Genomic DNA, 24520 nt, shown 5'->3' with positions numbered 1-24520 from the left:
AAATGAAGTGCTCTCACTGACACTGGTTCACTTAAAAGTAAATCATCAAAAGCACTGAGAACACTTAAAGACATGGCCCGGAACTTTGGCGACTAAGTATTTTTAAACATCCCGCCTTGGGCTAAAAATGTGTAGTTCATACAAACATCATTTTTTTGTAGAATTACTGTCTTACCTAAATTAGCCACAAAATCCCTAGTTGAAAACAGTTTTTCTGGAAGATGGGCTGCACCACTTTCCCTACATTTCCCCCCACATGGGGCAGCCCCCTAGAAATTCAAGTTCTAGCCAATAAGCTTCAGTCCCTTGCCATTTGAGTGACAGCTAGCAAGTTGAACACACAGCAGAGCGAGAGAAAGAGCAATGACGTGGTGCACATGTGTGACTTAGTACGCACATTTCTGGGACCAGTTTTGGCTTTGACCTCTACTTTCAGAACTACTGGATCAAAATAATACAAAAGGTGAGTTGGGAATCTCTTTAGAACACTTAAATCCATCACCCAGACTGTAGTGTCTCTAACTGAATGTGGTTAATTCATGCTTCCAGTTTAGAACCAGGGGAGAAAAGTGTCTGCAACTGCTTTCATGAATGGAAATGTGCTGCAAAAGCCTGTGTCCTATTCATTAGTGGAACCCGTAGTGAAACATTTTGCAACAGAAAATAAGCATTTGTTATTGGACAGGTTCAGATAGTGCCATCCTGTTTCTACCCGTTTTCTTCCATTTTGTGCCTAATGAAGGCAACCGTGGTCAGTTCTTTATGCTAAATTAAAAATAGATAAATCAGGAATTAGGACTTCTGGACATAAATCCAATCCCACAGTGACAAGCCTTCATGCAGGGTAGCAGCTCTCATGATTTACCCAGCAAGCTGCCTCCTCTCCTGTCAATGGCTCCAGGGCACATTGATTTATTACAGAAACAACCAAACAGGTTGAAAATAGACACACACAGACACACAGGGCGATACATTCCCATCAGCATGTGCCATGTAGTGTGATCTCATCCATCAGCCCTCTAGGAGGAGTTGAAGGAAAGATGTGTCTATCACTGTGGCAGAAAGTCCTTCCGATCTCCCCATGTCCTCAGGGATACATTTAGGGAGAAAGGAAGAGGTAATGATGGAAGGATCTGCGGTTAACTCAACACACTACTCTATTGTACGTAGGGGCAGCAGGTAGCCTAGCGGTTAGAGCGTTTGGCTAGTAACCAAAATGTTGCTGTTTCGATTCCCCGAACCGACTAGGTGAAAAATCTGCCGATGTGCCCTTGAGCAAGTCACTTATACCTAATTGCTCCTGTAACTTACTTAAAATGTCAAATGAATCTTCCATATCCTTATTGAGTTTGCATAAAATAGGAATTAAAAGGTAGGCGAGGTGAAATTACACTGCCACGATTAGAGTTGCAGTTATTGAAATGCAAAACGTCACTCTCACAAATCAAATCGTATTTGTCACATGCGCCGAATACAACTTGTGTAGACTTGAAATGCTTGCTTACGAGCCCATCCCAACGATGCAGAGTTTAAGAATACAAATTGTAACAAAATAAATAAAATAAAATACACAAGAATGAAGCTATATACAGGGACTACCAGTACCAGATCAATGTGCAGAGGTATTTGAGGTAGATATGTACATAAAGGCAGGGTAAAGTGATTATGCATCAGGATAGATAATAATAGGTGTAAAATAAAGAACAGAATAGACGCAGCAAATGTTGAGTGTAAAAGTGTGTGTGTGTGTGTTTGTGTTGTGAATGTGTGGGAGTGTCAATGTAGTGTGAGTGTGTATACAGTGCATTTGGAAAGTATTCAGACTCGATGACTTTTTCCACATTTTGTTACATTACAGGATACAATTGTTTTTTCCCCTCATCAATCTACACACAATACCCCATAATGACAAAGTGAAAACAAGTTTGTAGAAATTTTTGCACATTTCTTAAAAATAAAAAACAAATACCTTACTCATAAGTATTCCGACCTTTTGCTATGAGACTCGAAATTGCGCTCAGGTGCATCCTGTTTCCATTGATCATCTACAACTTGGAGTCCACCTGTGGTAAATTCAATTGATTGGACATGATTTGGAAAGGCACACACCTGTCTGTATAAGGTCCCACAGTTGACAGTGCATATCAGAGCAAAAAACAAGCCATGAGGTCGAAGGAATTGTCCGTAGAGCTCTGAGACAGGATTTTGTTGAGGCACTGATCTGGGGAAGGGTACCAAAACATTTCTGCAGCATTGAAAATCCCCAAGAACATAGTGGCCTCCATTATTCTTAAATGGAAGAAATTTGGAACCACCAACTCTTCCTAGAGCTGGCCGCCCGGCCAAACTAAGCAATCGGGAGAGAAGGGCCTTGGGTCAGGGAGGTGACCAAGAACCCGATGGTCACTCTGACAGAGCTTCAGGTTTTCTCTGTGGAGATGGGAGAACCTTCCAGAAGGACAACCATCTCTGCAGCACTCCATCAATCAGGCCTTTATGGTAGAGTGGCCAGATATAAGCAACTCTTCAGAAAAAGGCACATGACAGCCCGCTTGGAGTTTGGCAAAAGGCACCTAAAGAAAAAAGATTCTCTGGTCTGATGAACCCAAGATTGAACTCTTTGGCCTGAATGCCAAGCGTCACATTTAGAGGAAACCTGGCACCATCCCTACGGTGAAGCATGGTGGTGGCAGCATCGTGCTGCGGGGATGTTTGTTTTTGTTAGGATTGACGGAAATGAACGAAGCAAGGTACAGAGAGATCCTTGATGAAAACCTTCTCCAGGACACTCAGGACCTCAGACCGGGGCTAAGGTTCCCCTTCCAACAGGACAGCGACCCTAAGTATACAGCCAAGACAACGCAGGAGTGGCTTTGGGGACAAGTCTTTGAATGTCCTTGAGTGTCCCAGCCAGAGCCCGGACTTGAACCCGATTGAACATCTGTGGAGAGACCTGAAAGTAACAGTGCCCTCGACGATCCACATCCAACCTGACAGAGATTGAGAGGACCTGCAGAGAAGAATGGGAGAAACTCTCCAAATAAGGTGTGCCAAACTTTTAGCGTCATACCCAAGAAGACTTGAGGCTGTAATCGCTGCCAAAAGTGCTTCAACAAAGTACTAAATTAAGGTTCTGAATACCTACCTAAATGTAATATTTCCATTTTTTTCTGTGTAATACATTTTCAAAAATGTCTAAAACCCTTTTTTTTTGGCTTTGTCATTTTGGGGAATTGTGTGTAGATTTAAAAATATATATATAATATATATTAGAATAAGGCTGTAACTGGAACAATACAAAAACCCCATGCCACACCCTGGCCTGACCCAATACATGAAGATAAACACAGAATACTTCGACCAGGGCGTGACAGTAACGTAAGAAAATGTGGAAAAGTCAAGGGGTATGAATACTTTCCAAATGTACTGTCTATATAGTCTAGTGAATGTGCGTAGGGTATGTGCAAGATAGAGTCAGTGCAGATAGTCAGTTAATGGTACCCAAACTACTAAGCAGTCTGGCTATTTCGCAGGCTTGTGGGAAGAAGAGGTCTCAGAGCCTGTTGGTACGAGAGACGATGCTCCGGTAAGATTTGCTAAGATCGGCCACAGACAGTGAGATCACACAGTCATCCGGAAAAACATGGGCTTTCACGCAAGGCACAGTGTGATATTTAGCTCGTTTGGGAGTTCTGCATCGGTGGGTAACTCACGGCTTGGTTTCCCTTTGTAATCCGTTATCGTGTGCAATCCCTGCCACACATAATATTGCAGCTTTTCAAGTAATATAATAATAATAATAATAATAATAAAGTCTCTCTGATAGGAGACTCTCGAACAAAGCTATTCTTGAGTGACTGAACATTTGCCAATAGAACGCTGAGGAGTGCCGTTCAGTTCCCTTCGCCACAATTTGACCAGGATTCTATCTCGCCGGTGGCGTTTTGGTAGCTTATGAAACAAAGGAATAGGGTTGAACAGTGGAATAGCTGAGTCGTGGAACAGTGAAACAGCTGTCGATCTGATGTCCAGAAGTACTTGGTGGTCATTATGTGATGATAGTATGAACTTTCTGTACAAAACAAATCAACATAAACACATAAAAGTCACCAAATAACAAAGTTGGGTTGGAGCTCGTAAGATGTCGCCCTTCTCTGTTGGCGCGCAATATCTGCGCTTGTGCACGGTTCGCTTCATGCTCATAGTGTGGGAGCCACGGGACCAAAACAGCAGAGAAGTTGAGCCTCGTTTTGTTTACTTTCTGCATACATGTCATATCGATGAGTCTACCTTTAAAATCTTGATCACTGTAATTTTCCCTACGAATGGATCTGCAATATATCTTTGAAGAGAGAGATTTTAATTTATGTCTTGATTGGTACACTATACCCACATCATTATATCTGCACCAGTTTTGCCTAGCCCAATCCCTAGTTTATGATGAATTTGCCCTTGATACAGTGCAACATTCTCTCCATGGAGAATAGTCCCAAATCACCTGAGAGTCACTCTATCAGACAGCACCAGATAAAACAGTCATAAGTATCAGTGAAGAAGCAGCATTGTGCCGGAAGTGGGAGGATTCCCATCACATTACGACTCTGTTGTGGCAGTTCCTACCACAACCATCATCAGTCCATGTCTAGCCCAGCCCTGCCTCCAGCCCAATGAGCTAACCACTCTACGCTAACCTGAGCATTCCTGGCCCGTCTATCTCGCGGCAAACTCTCTACCACGCTCACCCCAGCTGTCACTCATTCATCTTATTGATCACGGTGGTCAGACAGTCCACAGATGAAGTACAACACAATTATTCACCTCCCCCTGGAGAGACCTACCAAATTCCCATTGACCTTTTCCTCTCCTCCCCTCCATCCCCCCCTTCTCCTTCTTTTATCCATTACCTCCAGGGTGTCCTTGAAACTCCATCAGCATTTATTAGTTCACCCCAAAACCGCGGGGAGTTGCTGGCTTTGGTTCTCGGGGAGTGAGGGAGAGGAGAAGTCAACATTTGGAGAAGTGCGGTATCATGGAATTAGAATAACTCATTCTGATTCTGTGTATGGTACAGTGCATATTCCACTAGCATACTCATCGTGACTACAGCAGCTAGCATGTTTCATCAAGACAAGGAGTTAGGATTGGAAAGGAAATCTTAAGTAGGCCTCCACACAGCAGGCAAAATAGTATGTAGAAAGACTGGAGAGTTGTCTTTAAACCCCAACATAAAGTGTTTTTAACAGTGGGACCCCCGATCCTTTGGGTTTCCACCAGTAAGGTTAGTTGAGGATACGGCGTAGATGGATTCCCTCTAGGGAAAAGACCCTTGATGGAAGGGTTTCAACTCAACATAGATCCACTGTCTGTCTCTCTGGGTAATAAAAGCATGGATTAACCCCATAATCCACCACTCCTCTCCCCGGTGAAATCCACTTCTCCGGTTTCACTTACGTAACTCAGCCAGCGAGGGTAGAAAGGAGAAAAATCTTTGCCCAGGCAAAAGTGACCCCTAATCTGATTAGTTGCCTACAATCCCGTTAGGCAGCCATATTGATGCATGTCCACGCTGCTCGCAGCTTGCTACTGTCATTTCCTCCAACCTATCATCAGCACTGGGCCACCTTCCCTCCCTCCGCCACTGACTGATTATGGGACGCTTCTCTCCCTTCTCTTCCTGCTTATTTGTGTACTGGTTGTTCCGGGTGCTTCATCTTCTCCCATATTGTCTACTCTAATTAATGATCCACAGAGTCCATTTATGAAAGGAAAAAAAGATTGAATCAAGTATGGTGGAATATTAGGGAGAAAAGGTGACCTTTGTAGTGTTTAATTTCTGTTGGCCCCATGATGCAAGTAGATGGAGAGGGAATAGAAGTATGTAGGGTATATAACACGAAGTGTGGGAATAATAGTGTAAGGGTGAGTTACACTCGTCTTGGTAGTGTGTGTGGGTGTATGTTTGAGGATGTTATTACTTACAAAGCAGACTATGATACACACATTCACATCGGCAGCTAAATATATGATTCACACTACAGAAACAAATCATGTCTACAGAGAAACAAATCACGTCTACAGAGAGAGAGAGAGAGACAGAGAGAGACAGAGAGAGAGACACAGAGAGAGACAGAGAGAGACACACAGAGAGAGAGACACACAGAGAGACACACAGAGAGAGAGACAGAGAGAGAGAGACACAGAGAGAGAGAGACACACAGAGAGAGAGAGAGTGAGAGAGCCCTCCAGAGGCCTGCCATCTGTCACCTCTGCTCCCCAGCACCTGCTGATGAGGTGCAGCTAGCCCAGCGCATCACCGCTGCTTGATGCCACACTACCAGAGCACGCTGGGCTAGCTGACAGACCTGCTTAGGATGTCTGTCTGCTCTCCGTTAGTGCTGAATGCCAGACACGTAAACAGCACAGCACACACACAGCTTCACACACACATACGGATCCACACAACCATACACACACCATTTTTTGGTTATAACGGGGACAGTAACATCAGTAATCTCAAAAAGTAATCTCTAAAAGGGGGGGGTTCTACTAAGCTATATGGAATAACAAGGATCATTTTGCTATTTGATTTTGAATTTTAAAGACCCCTTTAAGTATCAACAATAATAGTGAAGACATCAAAACTATGATATAATATATATGGAATAATGTAACCAAAAAACTGTTAAACAAATCAAAATATATTTTATATTTGAGATTCTTCAAAGTAGCCACCCTTTGCCTTAATGACAGCTTTGAACACCCTTGGCATTCTCTCAACCAGCATCATGAGTTAGTCACCTGGAATGCATCTCAATTAACAGCAGTTGAATTAATTACAAGTTCATTTGTGGAATTTCTTTCTTTCTTAATGCATTTGAGCCAATCAGTTGTGTTGTGACAAGGTAGGGGTGGTATACAGAAGATGTGATATACATTTTCTGGATGGTATACAGAAGATAGATCTATTTGGTAAAATACCAAGTCCATATTATGGCAAGAACAGCTCATAAGCAAAGACAAAATGACAGTCCATCATTATCTTAAGACATGAAGGTCAGTCAATCCAGAAAATGTCAAGAACTGTGAAAGATTATTCAAGTGCAGTCGCAAAAACCAACAAGCACTATGATGAAACTGGCTCTCATGAGGACCGCCATAGGAAAGGAAAACACAGAGTCACCTCTGCTGCAGAGGATAGGTTCATTTGAGTTACCAGCTTCAGAAATTGGCAATTGACTGTACCTCAGATTTCAGCCCAAAAAATTGCTTCACAGAGTTCAAGTAACAGACACATCTCAACATCAACTATTCAGAGAAGACTGCGTGAATCAGGCCTTCATGGTCGAATTGCTGCAAAGAAACCACTAGTAAAGGACACCAATAATAAGAAGAGACTTGCTTGGGCCAAGAAACATGAGCAATGGACATTAGACCGGTGTAAATCTGTCCTTTGTTCTGATGAGTCCAAATGTCCGATTTTTAGTTCCCAACAGCCGTGTCTTTGTGAGATGCAGAATAGCTGAATGGATGATCTCCGCATGTGTGGTTCCCACCATGAGGAGGTGTGATGGTGTGGGGATGCTTTGCTGATGACACTGTTGGTGATTTATTTAGAATTTAAGGCACACTTAACCAACATGGCTACCACAGCATTCTGTAGCAATATGCCTTCCCCATCTGGTTTGCGCTTAGTGGGACTATCATTTGTTTTTTTTCAAAAGGACAATGACCCAAAACACACATCCAGGCTGTATAAGGGCTATTTGATCAAAAACGAGAGTGATGGAGTGCTGCATCAGATGACATGGCCTCCACAGTCATTCAACCTCAACCCAATTGAGATGGTTTGGGATGAGTTCGACCGCAGAGTGAAGGAAGAGCAGCCAACAAGTTCTCAGCATATGTGGGAACTCCTTGAAGACTGTTGGAAAAGCATTCCAGGTGACTACCTCATGAAGCTGGTTGAGAGAATGCCAAGAGTGTGCAAAGCTATCATCAAGGCAAAGGGTGGTTACTTTGAAGAATCCAAAATATATTTTGATTTGTTAAAACACTTTTTTGGTTACTACATGATTCCATATGTGTTATTCCATAGTTTTGATGTCTTCACTATTATTCTACAATGTGGAAAATAGTAAAAATAAAGAAAAACCCTTGAATGATTAGGTGTGTCCAAACTATTGACTGGTACTGTACTTCCATACATTTCCCCCCCCAGATACCGGAGTCTTGAGGCCTGTGGGCATCCTAGAGCAAGATGGAGAACACTATAGCGTTCATGAGAGTCACATATTTCCATAGAGGAAATAATAGATTATAGGCAAACCGTTCAGAAACCGTACAAACCGTTCGGAGCTACAGATGATTTTGTGAGAAGACCGATTTTCGGGATGTCTCATGGTCTGACAAACACCGCTCTAGCTCTGTCAGCTTTCACCGCAGATGCAGAAGTGCAACATTGGTGGATTGAGACGCATCCAATGCAAAAAAAAACATCTCTCTAGCTTAAACTAACACATTTTTATGGGGATTTTTTTATTATCATGCTAATTGGATTTCCGCAGGTGCGTGGACATTGACTCTAGGGGGTTAAAGGGCAAATCCAACAGTTTTCAACCTCATATTCATCATCTCCAGCATTTCTATGATCTGTGGTTAAAAACATGTAGAAGAAAAGCCCTAAAAAATGCTTCTTTGTGACATCACAGGATAGGATTAAAAGCAAAGAACAATGATTTTCAAAACATGCAACAAGGTTCTAGCCCAAGTGAGAGTATTTCCTTGCTCGCCACATCACCCTGAATCTTACAGTGTTTAAAAAACACACATTTAATCTGTTTTAAATGTTTGATGTCAACAGGTAGAACTTTCTAACTTTAAAAATGTTTCTACAAAACGTAGAAATGCGACGTTTTCATATATGCTGACACTGGTATTGTGATGGAGAGAATGAAAATGAGGAAGAAAAGTGGTGGAGTTGCCCTTTAAGGAAAATGTTTGTATATATTTCTTCATTTTAAATGTTTATGTTTAGCTCACATAATATAATGTCAAAGAATGCATTACAAGTGTCTGTAATAGAATAAAATAGGCAAAAACGCATGTAGACAATAAACAGATTTATATAGCTTCCAAAATATTTTTTACACCGGTGGGGGAGTACCAAGATGGAGGCCCGGTGGCTTCAACACAGCGCCCCCCCCATCAGTCATCTTTACAAATCTTTGGGTAGAACATTCCATACAAATGCGCACACAACACACACACAGATTGTTGGGGAAGAGCACCTTCAGCTGAACCCAGGTTGGGCAGAGACGGTTAACATCAATACACTGTATTATTATAATGTGGTCCTGTGTAGCTCAGTTGGTAGAGCATGGCGCTTGTAACGCCAGGGTAGTGGGTTCGATCCCCGGGACCACCCATACGTAGAATGTATGCACTCATGACTGTAAGTCGCTTTGGATAAAAGCGTCTGCTAAATGGCATTTAAAAAAAAAAAATAATAATAATGAAGCCATAGACTTACAAATGCAATTGCAAGTCCTAGAAGCTTTTCCATTTCAGGTACTGCACTCAAAAAGCTTTTCAATTCCAAACCTTGCATTCAATGCACACTCAAATACACTGACTGTACTACAATATATCCAAGAAAGCACATTGCTTCTACTTAAGAATTGGCACATCAATTACAATCTCTGGCAGTCCTTTATTCAAGAAAATTGAAGGATATGGACCTTAACATGAACTCCAGGGCTACTGTCTGTATCCTTACACTCCAGTAGTAGAGGCGCTGCAGGACATCTGTGCTGTGGTGTCCTGGCTATAAGAGGACTGTGGTGGTACGGATCTGAGGCGGTGTCCTGTCTTTAAGATTATTAATGGAATCCAGGCTGGTTCTGCATGAATCTGGCCAGGCACCATGACATTTTCAAACAGGGAACTGGAACCCCTACTGAGCAAATCCAGAGAGAGACAGAGAGAGCGCAAGTGCTAAAGAGAGAGAGCAGCAGCACTGCTATCAGTATATAACTAGCCCATCAATGGTCAGTAAAGGTGAAGGAGCACGACACTCTAAATCCACTCTGAAATTCTGGCATTGTATAACATAAACCTGACTGGGCAAAGTAGGCTGTGGGGGGTAGATGGAATGGAGGAGTTATTGACAAGGGAAGACAATATTTAATTTAGCCCTCCCAGCCCTATGCTTGGCAATAGGGCACAATGACAAACAGCTAGCTCAAAGACAATCCAATTGTAAGGGCCGGGGCCTTCATACCCAGTTAAGGTAGAGGCAAAACAGGGTAGCGTTCAACCACATTTATTTTTTCTAATTGTAGTGGTGCAAAAAATGTGTCAATGATAGACGTGACGATAGTTTACAGTGCACTCGGAAAGTATTCAGACCCCTTCCCCTTTCCACATTTTGGAATAAATGTATTTTATCCTCATAAATCTACAAACAATACCTGTAGCCTAGTGGTTAGAGCGTTGAACTAGTAACCGGAAGGTTGCAAGTTCAAACCCCCGAGCTGACAAGGTACAAATCTGTCGTTCTGCCCCTGAACAGGTAGTTAACCCACTGTTCCTAGGCCGTCATTGAAAATAAGCATTTGTTCTTAACTGACTTGCCTAGTTAAATAAAGGTAAAATACAATTAAAATAAATAATGACAAAGCGAAACAGGTTTTTAGATTTATTTTTTAGAAATACCTTAGTATTCAGACCTGATGCTAATAGATTAGAAATTGAGCTCAGGTGCATCCTGTTTCCATTCATCATCCTTGAGATGTTTCGATAACTTGATTGGAGCCCACCTGTGGTAAACTCAATTGATAGGATATGATTTGGAAAGGCACACACCTGTCTGTACAAGGTCCCACAGTTGACAGTGGATGTCAGAGCAATAACAAAGCCATGAGGTCGAATGAATTGTCCATAGAGTTCCAAGACAGGATTGTGTCGAGGCATAGATCTGGGGTAGGGTACCAAAAAATGTCTCCAGGATTGAAGGTCCCCAAGAACACAGTGACCTCCATCATTCTTAAATGGAAGAAGTTTGGAACCACCTAGACTCTTCCTAGAGCTGGCTCCCCAGCCAAACTGAGCAATTGGGGAGAAGGGCCTTGGTCAGAGAGAACCCGATGGTCACTCTGACAGAACTCTAGAGTTCCTCTGTGGAGATGGGAGAACCTTTCAAAAGGACAACCATCTCTGCAGCACTTCACCAATCAGGCCTTTATGGTAGAGTGTCCAGATGGAAGCCACTCCTCAGTAAAAGGCACATGACAGCCCACTTGGAGTTTACTAAACGGCACCTAAAGGACTCTCAGACCATAAGAAAAAAGATTAATTGTTCTGATGAAAACAACAAGTGGCAGGGACTGGGAGACAAGTCAAGATCGAGGGAAAGATGAACAAAGAAAAGTACAGAGAGAACCTTGATGAAAGCCTGTTCCAGAGCGAGCACTCAGGACCTCAGACTGGGGGAAGGTTCACCTTCCAACAGGACAACAACCCTAAGCACACAGCAAAGACAACGCAGGAGTGGCTTTGGGACAAGTCTCTGAATATCCTTGAATGGTCCAGCCAGAGCCTGAAAATACCTGAAAAAAGCTTTGCAGCGACACTCCCCATCCAACCTTAGAGCTAAAGAGGATCAGTTAAAAAATATATATTATGGAATAAGGCTGTAACGTAATAAAATGTGGAAAAAGTCAAGGGGTCTGAATACTTTACAAATGCAATGTATTTCCACTAATATTTCTTTATGCAATAAATATTTTACAATTGGTCATGAAATGGTGTTTTTGCTTAGGAATAGAGCAAATAATTTCACCTACGCACCTGGCTGGTTATATTACTGCGCTGCCCAGTGACGCAAGCCTACCAGATGAGCTAAACTACTTCCATGCTCGCTTCGAGTAAGACCTTTAAACAGGTCAAAATTACTAGGCCGCAGGGCCAGACGGATTACCAGGACGTGTACAGCAAGCATGCGTTGACCAACTGGCAAGTGTCTTCACTGACATTTTCAACCTCTCCCTGTCCAAGTCTCTAATACCAGCATGTTTTAAACAGACCACCATAGTCCCTGTGCACAAGAACACTAAGGTAACCTGCCTAAACGACTACCGACCCGTAGCACTCACATCTGTAGCCACAAAGTGTTTTGAAAGGTTGGTCACGGCTCACATACACCATTATCCCAGAAACCCTAGACCCACTCCAATTTGCATACCACCCCAACAGATCCACAGATGATTCAATCTCTATTGCACTCCAAACTGCCCTTTCCCACCTGGACAAAAAGGAACACCTATGTGAGAATGCTATTCATTAACTACAGCTCAGCGTTCAACACCATTGGTTGCATCACTGCCTGGTATGGCAACTGCTCGGCCTCCGACCGTAAGGTACTACAGAGGTTATTGCGAATGGCCCAGTACATCACTGGGGGCAAGCTCCCTGCCATCCAGGACCTCTATACCAGGCGGTGTCAGAGGAAGGCCCTAAAAATTGTCAAAGACTCCGGCCACAGTAGTCATAGACTGTTCTCTCTGCTACCACACGGCAAGCGGTACCAGATGCGCCAAGTCTAGTTCCAAGAGGCTTCTAAACAGCTTCTACCCCCAAGCCATAAGACTCCTGAACATCTAGTCAAATGGCTACACAGACTATTTGCAGTGCCCCCCCCCCCCCCCTCTTTACACCACCGCTACTCCCTGTTGTCATCTATGCATATTCACTTTAATAACTCTACCTACATGCACATACTACCTCAACTATCCGGTGCACATCGACTGTTTTGGTACCCCCCCCTGTATATAGTCTTGCTATTGTTATTTTACTGTTGCTCTTTAATTCCTTGTTAAACTGCATGTGACTAATATAATTTGATTTGATTTTGATTTGATTATTATCATCATCTTTTTCATTTCTACTTTGTCAAAAGAAGCTGTAACTGCACTTTAGGAATTACTCTAAATTACTTTAGTAATTACTCTAATTACTCTCTATTACTAATTTAATATACAAATAAAGTTGATCAAATGGATTGCACTAATATTTTATTGCAATGGAAATGAAAATAGGCTATAGGCCTATGTTTTTTCTAGTAGAATTATACAAAATATATCTTGGTCTTTAGTTACAATGAGAGTGCAGCGGTTCAGTGTATAGTGCAGACTAGTGATTAAAAAGAGCAATAACTGCACATTTGGTGAAACAAATGATGAGCCTTTTTATACATTAAATACGTGTGGACAAATATCCTGCCTCCAATGTGTTGTGTTATTGGGGGGTGGGGGTGGGGGTCATGTTTACGGTAACTGAAAAAAGTTACTGCTGTTTTCCTTGGTTTCACTGTAACTGCCATCACTCAAGTCAGCTTTTTACCTTGGTTTCACTGAGCTTTGGGCTGCAGTGTCTACGGTTTGTTGACCTTGGTATTATCTATTGTTCTTTGCTGATAGAAGTATCAAAATATATGACATTGACAGCCACATCCAAATAAATATAATAACACAAGTTTGTGTAAAAAAAAAATTTTGTCATGGAAACGTATTCCAGTGGGTGTACCAAGCTACGGTCAAAGGTCATGTCAGAGGTCAGGGTAAATATGAATAAAAAAATAACCTTGCAGTAAAACAACAGATAACCACATCTCCAATAATCTGCCTACAATGTATTTTGCTGGACAATAAAAAAAAAAAACGTTGAAGCAATTCCTGCTCTTTTGCTTGGTAGGGCAGAGCAGTTAAGTGTGTAGTGTAGTAGTCAGGTGATTCTTCATCCATTGAGATTGTGTTGTGTGTTTTCTCCAGCACCGGGTAACATGTGAGATGGCATGGCAGCACGTTTGGGTGTGTGATTAAAAACGATTAAGTGGAGAAGAATTCAAGAGGAGAATTGACACAGCCCCCTGATTTATGAAGACCTTCATCAAGAAATGCGTAAAAGTCCAATAAAATGTAATGACCTGAAATCACACAGTGGAATGAGGATATCCAGCTCCCGAGCCCAGGCTTCCTGAGGAAATGCCAGGTAGTAGACTAATAGGGAGAATATTAATCAAATCAAAACATAACAGTATATTGCTATATACCGCAAAAATAGGCCTGCAAAGGCTCCATCTTGGAGCTGAGATCAAACAACCTCAACCCCCACACACCCTCTCTGTGAACCCTCCTAAATTCATACTAACTCCCTGCATTTAACACTGGAAAATTAAGTCCAAAATTGGGGCAATGTTATTAGAGTAACTCTCTCAGAGAAGATTGGGGAGGGAGGGTCACAGAAACTGCAGTAGCGTGTCTGTGCCTCGACCTAGGTTGGGCAAAACTAAACATGGCGGTGTTCGCCTTAGCAATCTCATTAGGATAAAGACCTCCTCCATTCCTGCCATTATTGAAAGACATCGTGATACCTCACATCTCAAAATAGGGCTACTTAATGTTAGATCCCTCACTTCAAAGGCAGTTATAGTCAATTAACTAATCCCTGAATCATAATTTTGATGTGATTGGCCTGACTGAAACATGGCTTAAGCCTGATGAATTTACTGTGTTAAATGAGGCCGAACCTCCTGGTTACACCAGTGACCATATCCCTGTGCATCCCGCAAAGGCGGAGGTGTTGCTAACACTTACGATAGCAAATTTCAATTTACAAAAAATAAAATGACGCTTTCGTCTTTTGAGCTTCTAGTCATGAAATCTATGTAGTCTACTCAATCACTTTTTATAGCTACTGTTTACAGGCCTCCTGGGCCATATACAGTGTTCCTCACTGAGTTCCCTGAATTCCTATCGGACCTTGTAGTCATAGCAGATAAGTCAAATTTTTGGTTATTTTAATATTCACATGGAAAAGATTCCTTGATGCCCTTCCAGACTCCCTCTGCCTACCCAAGGACGTCAGAGGACAAACATCAGTTTACCACGTAACTGAGGAACTCAATTTAACCTTGCACAATACCCTAGATGCAGTTGCACCCATAAAAACTAAAAAAACATTTGTCATAAGAAACTAGCTCCCTGGTATACAGAAAATACCCAAGCTCTGAAGCAGGGGTTGAGTCACTGGCTTACTGGTGCTCTTTCATGCTGTCCCTAGGAGGGGTCCGTCACTTGAGTGGGTTGAGTCACTGACGTAATCTTCCTGTCTGGGTTGGCGCCCCCCCTTGGGTTGTGCCGTGGCGGAGATCTTTGTGGGCTATACTCGGCCTTGTCTCAGGATGGTAGGTTGGTGGTTGAAGATATCCCTTTAGTGGTGTGGGGGCTGTGCTTTGGCAAAGTGGGTGGGGTTATATCCTTCCTGTTTGGCCATGTCCGGGAGTATCATCAGATGGGGCCACAGTGTCTCCTGACCCCTCCTGTCTCAGCCTCCAGTATTTATGCTGCAGTAGTTTATGTGTCGGGGGGCTAGGGTTAGTTTGTTATATCTGGAGTACTTCTCCTGTCTTATACGGTGTCCTGTGTGAATTTAAGTATGCTCTCTCTAATTCTCTCTTTCTTTCTCTATCTCGGAGGACCTGAGCGCTAGGACCATGCCTCAGGACTACCTGGCATGATGACTCCATGCTTTCCCCAGTCCACCTGGTCGTGCTGCTGCTACAGTTTCAACTGTTCTGCCTGCGGCTATGGAATCCTGACCTGTTCATTGGACCTGTTCACCTGTCCCAGACCTGCTTTTTCAACTCTCTAGAGACAGCAGGAGTGGTAGAGATACTCTTAATGAGCGGCTATGAAAAGCCAACTGACATTTACTCCTGAGGTGCTGACTTGCTGCACCCTCAAAAACGACTGTGATTATTATTATTTGACCATGCTGGTCATATTTGAACATCTCAACCATGTTCTGTTATAATCTCCACCCGGCACAGCCAGAAGAGGACTGGCCACACCTCATAGCCTGGTTCCTCTCTAGGTTTCTTCCTAGGTTTTGTCCTTTCTAGGGAGTTTTTCCTAGCCACCGTGCTTCTACACCTGCATTGCTTTCTGTTTGGGGTTTTAGGCTGGGTTTCTGTACAGCACTTTGAGATATCAGCTGATGTAAGAAGGGCATTATAAATAAATTTGATTTGATTTTGATTTAGCAGCACCTCTGTCTCAGTGGGCAGCAGAATAGTAACCGTCAGATTAACTCAGACTATTAGGGTGCCATCTGACATCACTGCTGTCTTGACTGACTGACAGCACAGGCCTGAAGGACAGACAGGGGCCTGGTGGTGGTGGTGCACTGTATTCTGGAGGACGAGAGGAGAGAGTAGAGGACAAGAACGGGTAGAGAAGTCACAGCCCTCTCTGCATTGCAGTGATGATAAGCAGAGCTGTGCCAAAGTAGAGTCAGTGTGCCCTCTGCCCATTACCTGGTTCATGTGTTCAGAACAGGGGAGCCCTGCCACACCCTCCTGTTCAACCACAAGGCAGTGTCAGGCACAAAGACAAAATGGAGGTTACACATTTCCTTGGATTTGAATGACATTTGAAATGTAAAACATGTGGCAAAATAACAAAGACATGCATGCATACATAGCCAATATTAAGCAACTCTCAATTTCAGGTGCTCTAATGCCACACTCTTCTCCAGAGGCTTGGGTTGGTGGAGCCAGTGCCAGTGTTGACCACAGGACGTATATTGGCCAGCTCAGTGACAATAAATGCTACAGAGACCTCGGTGCCAGTGAGACAGATGTGCAGCCAGATGCTTTCAGCAGAAGTGAGAAGAAGTAGCTCTGCCTAAACTTCAACACAACATAACCACCTCTGAGCTCAGGCTCTGGCTCTTAATACTGCCTGGCAGGCAGAGAGGCAGATGAGAGAGAGAGAGAGAGAAGGGGAGAATAGATAGAAGAGAAAGAGGGGGAAGGAAAGGGGGTGGAGGAGGAAGAGAGGGAGCATGCAAAGCCACTGCTGCAGCTGGCTTATTGTTTCACAAGACCACAATGCAGCACGAGACCTTTCAGAGGCCGCCGCCCCCAGTCTGTCAGTGAGGTCAGCAGAGGTCAGGTGAGATGAAGAGAGCCCTGTAATTGGCTACTGCTTTTAGGCCCTTCTACCAGCTCTCAACACACCACTATAACCAAACAACAAGCTCACAGAGAGACACTGGTCTCAATTAGGGGGGAAAGGGGACCTTACGAGGGACCCTAGTCTGCTTGTTATTTTCATGACCTCTCCAGGTAACATGTGACTGGCATTAATGGTGAACACAGCCAGATTGGTTAGTCTACAGAACACAGACTGAGTGCACAAAATATTAAGAACATATGCTCTTTCTACGACATATACTGACCAGTTGAAATCTATGATCCCTTATTGATGTCACTTGAGAAATTCACTTCGATCAGTGTAGATGAAGGGGAGGAGTTAAAGAAGGATTTTTAAGCCTTTAGACAATTGAGACATGAATTGTGTATTCAGAGGGTGAATGGGCAAGACAACAATTTAAGTGTCTTTGAACGGGGTATGGTAGTAGCTACCATGCGCACCGGTTTGTGTCAAGAACCGCAGCGCTGCTGGGTTTTTTACGCTCAACAGTTTCCCGTGTGTATCAAGAATGGTCCACCACCCAAAGGACATCCAGCCAACTTGACACAATGAGTAGGTGTGTCCAAACTTTGACTGGTACTGTATATTGTATAAATATGCACATATTTTCTTTGAAAAGGGCAAAGGTGACATGTATACGCTTGCAGCAGCACAGGGTGCCTTTACTGTAAACACAAGTGTAGTAGGACACAAAGGAAGGATCAGCGCTTGGGTGTAAGATGTTCAATATATACTTATTTCTTTAAGCTTCTCTGAGCTCCAACTAAGCAATATCTTAAGTATCTAGAGTAAGTGACATTTACTCTTACCATCTGTGTCCGGCTGCGGTGGTAGGGCTGGATGATGGGAAGGCCCAGGGGTGTCACCCACTCTACCGTACTGCCCGACTTAGAGATGAGCCTGGCGCTCTCCGTCAGCCAGTCCTGAAAACAGAGGGCCCCGCCATGGGTTAGCTAATTGGAGGCGAGGTGGTCACTCAGTGAAATTTAAGTAGGACACTTAAAACACCACTCACAGGTCACAGCATGCAACTGCTCTGCTGCCAGCTACTGTAGATACACATCAGAGCTAGGGGATTCAAATCACTTTCGTCATCTACTGTTGACTGGTGAGTACATATGGACTATGTTCTGCTCAAATTAGGATGTTTGTGAAATTGCTTTTAGAAAATAGACATTACATTCACTCAGCAGCTTGAAAGTATGATCAGTTTAAACTTAGATGCTTAGCTTCTTCCGTGATTAGTTATATCCAGTGCCAACAGATGGAGCATTTTTGTATAAACAGGTGGACAGTTGTTGCTTGCAGACAGTAGAACACTACACTAGACACATTACAGTGCTGGGCTGGCTGTTGCTGTTGCTGAGTCTGTTCACTCTCTCTCTCTCTCACACAGATTCACTGTCTAGGAATGGAAGCCATATTAGCGTCCCAGAGGTCATCATCCACTGCCCATTCATCAGACTGTCTGTGTTCCTTGTGGCCCTCTTTCTCCCTCCCTCGCTCCTATTTCTCCTCCCTTACCCAGGCAGAGAGGAGAGGAAGAGGAGAGAGGGATTGATCATGTACTTAACCACTGCTGCTCTCTCTTTGAGCCACTGCTGTGCAGACCCAGCAGGACCCGACCCATTTAGAGATGAACCGGGAGCAGGGGCGAGGCGAAGGGGGGATATTTCACGTCTGCCCTCACACCCTGGTTAGCTAATAGAAAGGGTGGGTGGTGGGTCCTTAAGATACCCTGATCATTCTCACTCCTATGGTTTTAATTTATGAGACCGTACCAGGTGCTGGTGAATGTCGTCCTAAATGTATGTGAACTATAAAGGGAATGAAAATGATGAATGAGCGCGGCTACTGCGCTAATAGTAAAGTAAATTAGTCGTTAATAATAAGTTCACACACTCATTTTGCGCGCTGGGTGAACTGTGGAGACGGCATATGCAGCAGGTAAATGGATATATTAGTAATGTGTGTCATGTACCTGGATCTCTCTAGTGCCGGTGAACATCTCCTTCAGACTGCTGAACACCTGGTGGACCAGGTAGTGAGAGGCATCCCATACATACTCCTGCAATCACAACACACACATCTCAATGGCAGGACAATACATATATCCAAATCGAGCACATCTATATAAACATTTATTTGCACATATTCAAAAAGAGTAAAAGATCCAAGTACAGAACCCTGACGAACTCCACAAGATAAATGATGGTCTGTTCCATACAATTCATGGGTTGATACATGTATTAGGGCTGGGCGATATGGCCAAAATATCATATCACTTTTTTAAAATGAATTGTAAAAAATTGGACTGAATTGCAATATTTAACATTTTTTATAATAAAGGTTCTACATTTGCTTTAGGAGTAGCGTGTGACCCTAGGGTGGCAACACATACATTCTAAGTGATTAAAATGAGTCTGTCTCTTCTGATTGTTTTATACTGTTCAATTCTAACAAAAATAATTTTCTGTATTTTCATATATTTCTGTATTTCCTGCACTCATTTGAGATAATGTCCACACTGCCACGTAGGGCTGCAAGATATGGGCAAACAATCAAGGCTTTATTTTTAACAAAATGTTGCGATTTAGAGCAAAACCCTTGGATGAACTGTTGGAATCATGGAAATAGAATGATTATTATAATTCTATAGTTAGAATATAATAGTGGGCACTTTGAATACAGTGTTGTTTGACATGACAACGAATGAAAATTCCAGGGAGGAGTGATTGTGACAGGGTAGGAACCAAAGTGTTGATACGTTTTTTCTAGTGGACCCTATAATCTTTGGCTACATTGAATGTTTTCTCTTAGCTACTTCATGTAGCTAACATATTCTTTCTTCACATATTCCTTTTTGATTTAGAACATACTGTTGCACAAACAACATGCTTATTTAGGTCTACACCATCACCGGTATTATCAGGCTGTATAGCTAATTATGTTTGCTCTATTAGCATTAGCGGCTAACACGATTTAGGCCCAACTTGCTCAGAAAAGAAAACTTCCGTTTGCAGATGTAAGAAACACAGAGTAATAGTGTAATTATAGAACGTTTGTGAGTTCATATTAAGACGCAAAGTGAAAACAGTATCATTGTCATCAACATTGTTACATGTGCTGCATTGACCATGTAGCCTGAACGCAAGTGTCTTGGTGGCCGAGGAACAACAAATGCGCCCCTTGAGTGACAGGGGGCGGCTAGGTCTGTGTGGAAAGCAGCATGGAGAGAGAGAGATGACTCAAGGAGCGGAGTAAACTATGAAAATGAGCGTTACACACGACATATCATATTCAACCTACCAAACATTAAAATACAGTTATAGAAGGTAATGTAAAAATGCACGAAGGTCTGTGCATCAATACCGGTATATCGTAAAACTGCTCAGCCCTAGTTGATAGACGCTGATGGGTTAAGGGTCATTAAATGTTGTGTGGCTGAAGGGCGGGTGGGTGGCGGGAGGGTTGAATAAAGAGAAACGATAATCCATAAATGTTTCATTATTGCACAATTTATATAGGCTACATTGAGGTTTTATTTCATTATTTTAGGCTCTCTAGTATTATTGCATACACTTTAACTTCAGGGCTTATCTGGACATTGACTAACCAGAATAACCTATTGTTTTTTGGCAAACTCCAAAGTCCTCTGATAATACTGGTCCCGTGCGAATCGACAGCCCTGTGTTTTGAGATAAATGTCTGAGTTTGCCAGGTATTGCTCGCGGTTTGAGCAAAAAAATTGAACGAAGTGCTGTGCATAGCCTATATATGAAGGGTCTACATGTATCAACTTTCAGTGAATTCTTTTGTGCGAATTAATTGAACATCGCCAAATGCATCATTAAAAAATATTGTGTCTATTTAATGCAACCCTTGCTGTTAATAGATCGCAAAGCAGCATACAACGTTTGGAACAATTTCACTTCCTCATCTATAACCTAAAAACACATACCAAGTTAACTGTTTAGCTCACATCTGAAGACTGGGGGACAATTAGGATATCTTCTACTGCAGATCGCTAAAATATCCTAATGATTATCATCACACTTGTTCATGGCGACACTATATCAAATATGGTTTGGTAAGGTTTAGAAACTTGGTAACTAAGCTCGAGATATCAGTGTTATCGCCTGGACTTGTTGAAATATCTTCATGCCTAGAAAAAAACTCCAGCCTTCCGTTATATCTGTAAAATGATAGAAAAAAAGAGAAAGAACGTTCTCTAGTAATACTAGTTCTGTGCGAATAAGGCAGTGGCCTCAATAATAACTCCTGCGGAATTAAGCATTTCTTTGAGTAAAATGATACACCAAATGTAGGGCAAAATTTGGACTGGACTGGAGAAATATGATATCTTTATTTCTGCATCTTGAGAGAATGCAATGCTCAGTTATATACCATCTGCGGAGGTGCTGTCTTTATCATAACAGCATCATAAAATCGGATAATATTTTAACCACATAAAATATGCATCTAAGCCGAACTGAAATCGTTGGGTCGTTTTCACAGCTTTCTTTCTCCTTACCACCGGTTAAACGGATGTCATTTGGACATTTTGCACAGAAAATCTTTCCCGTTTTTTTGTTGCATTATTTAATTATTTTGCTCCGCGAAAGATGACAGAGAAAACTTTACCAATTTCAACTAAATTGATCAATCAGAGCCAAAACTTTTATCCAAAGTTCAACTAAATGGGTGGTTGAAAAATTTATAACTGATCAGAACCACTACCACTATTACATTACCCTGTTGAGCAAAGGTTTATTTAGTCTTCTAGAGCAACATAATGACAAAACAGAAGCCCCATCTAATTATAGACAAGTCGACTAACACATAGCCTACCAAAATGATGGAAATTATAAGCAAAAACAAAAAATGGATATCAGTGTGTGTGGTGCCACAAGCTCCCAGCTGCTGCCTGTCTATCCCAACTCCTTCCCAGTTCTGCTGTTGGGGGAGCACAGAGGTTTAACTGTACCCTACCACAGCAGGGCCCCTTAGACAGGCTGTGAGGCCACGGAACTGCCATCAGCACTCTCATTACCCCTGACACCATTGTAACTAATGACATCCCAACCACTATATTTACATACTCAACTGTATGATTGTATCAACTGGGGGGGGGCTTTCTCCATACTGTTTTCAATTACCATAATACAGTAGGTTATGATGAGACAATTGCCATTTGTATAGATATCAATGATTTTGGCATAGAATTTGACTGAGAAAAGGGGTATTAAATTCATGGTTATGACTCAAAGGTTATGAGAAGTACGATCGTCACATTACAGTGGTATATAAATCTCAGTGTGATCAGATGGTTTCCCCAGCCATTCGTTTCACTGTAGTAATAATATCCCATTACACTGTTCCCAGATTCCCTGTTGAACTAATTAGAAGTGTTAACATCTCCATGGCTATGAGAAAAGAAACTCTAGGGGGGGACAGAAATTGAATTTCTGAATGTTGGGGGGGGCATGTCCCCCCTGAAAGTTGCACCCTTGCTACTGTATTATAACAGGCCTACGTGCTTGTGTGAGGTACCTAAAGATCAATAAAAAATCAATGGCTATCATAGACGGATATACAGTGAATGACATCAGTCATCAGTATGACACACATGGGAATGTATCGCTGTGTATGCCATTTCTCGTAACACAGTCATATGATATAGGAGATTGTTATATAATACTGTTAAGTATACATCTAGAAAGTTCATAGTGACATCATAAAACCAACAACAGCTCTCTTTGGGGATTTGAAGTGGTCAAATGGTGTAGAAGGGGCGGGAAGGTAACCTAGTGGTTTGAGCATAGGAACAGTAACCGAAAGGTTGGTGGATCGAATCCCCGAGCAGACAAGGTAAAAGATCTGTCGTTTTGCCCCTGAACAAGGCAGTTAACACACTGTTCCCCGGTAGGCCATCAGTGTAAATAAGAATTTGTTCTTAACTGACTTGTCTAGTTATAAAAGTTATCTCCGTTATTATGGCTCATATTCTTTGTAACAGTTTAGGCGAGAGACGAGCCATTTCTTTGCTGTAAAGCTGCAAGCATGCCTGTCCATTTCCCCTCTCTGGCACTCAGAGGCTGCGCATGACAGTGAACCATACTAAGACTAGCCTGTGCTATTGGTAACAGTCAATGAATTGATGCCAACTTTGTACGCTCTGCTCCAATGTAACACCAGAAGACTCATCAGGGTCTGCATCCCCTAAATGATATTTACAAAACTGATGGAGGAACAGATGTGCAGGAAGCTTGGACAGAGAGAGGCATGTGAGTGATGGCTGGAAGGGATACTGCTGGCTGATTACAGTTGCAACATGAAAGTGAAGTGGATATTATTGGACCGGCGCATACCAGAGACTGGTGGCTGTTTATCCACCCGAGGATGGATAAATGGAACCAATCTTTATAGTCCCCCCCGGGGTCCTGGAGGCTACTCGTAGGCCTTACCTTGGGGAAGTCATCAATCTCCTTGAGCCTCTTCTCTATCTGGAGGCGTCCTCCGTAGCGCGTCACCCCGTACACCACTGTCATCACCGTCTGCTTCACCACCTTCCTGCTGATGAAGCCCTCCAGCACCTGGGCGATCTTCAGACCCTTCTCAGCATCCCGCACACGGAACTCCTCCACCTATAAAACACACAGAGCACCAAACACATTGTCATCTTGTCCAAAGGGAATCGCACTGACTCACAATAGTATCATTCACTGACTGACAGGCACAGAGCATCATTTGGGAGCATAAGAGCACCACATTGACTCAGTGTGCTACAGACAATACAATAATTTAGACTGTCAGTGCCTGCGACAAAGCTACCACACTGCCTCAATAGAGCAATTGCTTTAGCAGCACTTTGCTGTATAGCCTGTACAGAACCTGCTGTAGTTATACAAGTGTACAGTCTGAATCAATGAACTGCAATCACTTTAAAGTTACACCGGGTGTATGCTTCCTGTAAACATTGTAACCTGGATGATTAGGACCCTGTGTGTACAGGAGGTGTTTCTCCTCCCTAGGACTCAGAGCGGAGATGATTTCATCAGCTGCTTTCTAATCAGAGCTCCCAGGGGTGAGTGGACAATGAGGTAGGAGGGAGCAGAGAGCACTGACACAGCACTATTCTGACAGGCAGCCCAGCTCATTGAGAACTCCTCAATGTACTCTGCTGCTCCAGTTAAATGAGGCTTGATGTTTTTGGCATGGCCGCACTGTGCTTTTTTATCACAGCATAAACACTCTCCACTCCCACCAGTGCTAAAATCAATAGGCTCACCATTAGCCTAAATTTATTTCCCCTTAAAATGAGACGCTTGTTCAGAGCAGAATCCTTGGGCTGTAGGAGCTGGGGCAAAGAGGAGCTCTTGGGCAAAGAGGAGCCCTGGGGCAAAAAGGAGCTCTTGGGAAAAGAGGAGCTCTGGGACAAAGAGGAGCTCTGGGACAAAGAGGAG

The 24520-nt window shown here is 42.8% G+C and overlaps 1 protein-coding gene across 2 annotated transcripts in view; it reads right to left on the bottom strand.

The window, feature by feature from the left end:
- Positions 1–24520, bottom strand: part of LOC123997096 (DNA-directed RNA polymerase, mitochondrial-like) — a 97630-nt gene that overhangs the window by 22749 nt on the left and 50361 nt on the right. The window contains exons 13-16 of one of the 2 annotated variants that reach the window (XM_046301131.1): positions 23522–23701; positions 19036–19122; positions 17864–17977; positions 9580–9955 (exon numbers count right to left, since the gene is read on the bottom strand). In XM_046301131.1, the coding sequence (XP_046157087.1) occupies positions 9953–9955; positions 17864–17977; positions 19036–19122; positions 23522–23701 (384 nt within the window). In that variant the 3' untranslated portion in view covers positions 9580–9952. Of the gene's footprint in view, positions 1–9579; positions 9956–17863; positions 17978–19035; positions 19123–23521; positions 23702–24520 lie in introns of those variants that run through there. The other variant, XM_046301130.1, reaches the window with a different exon arrangement.

Source organism: Oncorhynchus gorbuscha, linkage group LG15 (assembly GCF_021184085.1).
Source record: "Oncorhynchus gorbuscha isolate QuinsamMale2020 ecotype Even-year linkage group LG15, OgorEven_v1.0, whole genome shotgun sequence".
Classification (NCBI taxonomy): Eukaryota; Metazoa; Chordata; class Actinopteri; order Salmoniformes; family Salmonidae; genus Oncorhynchus; species Oncorhynchus gorbuscha.
Note: the sequence above shows the minus strand (reverse complement) of the source record. Positions and strands in the feature narration are given on the sequence as shown.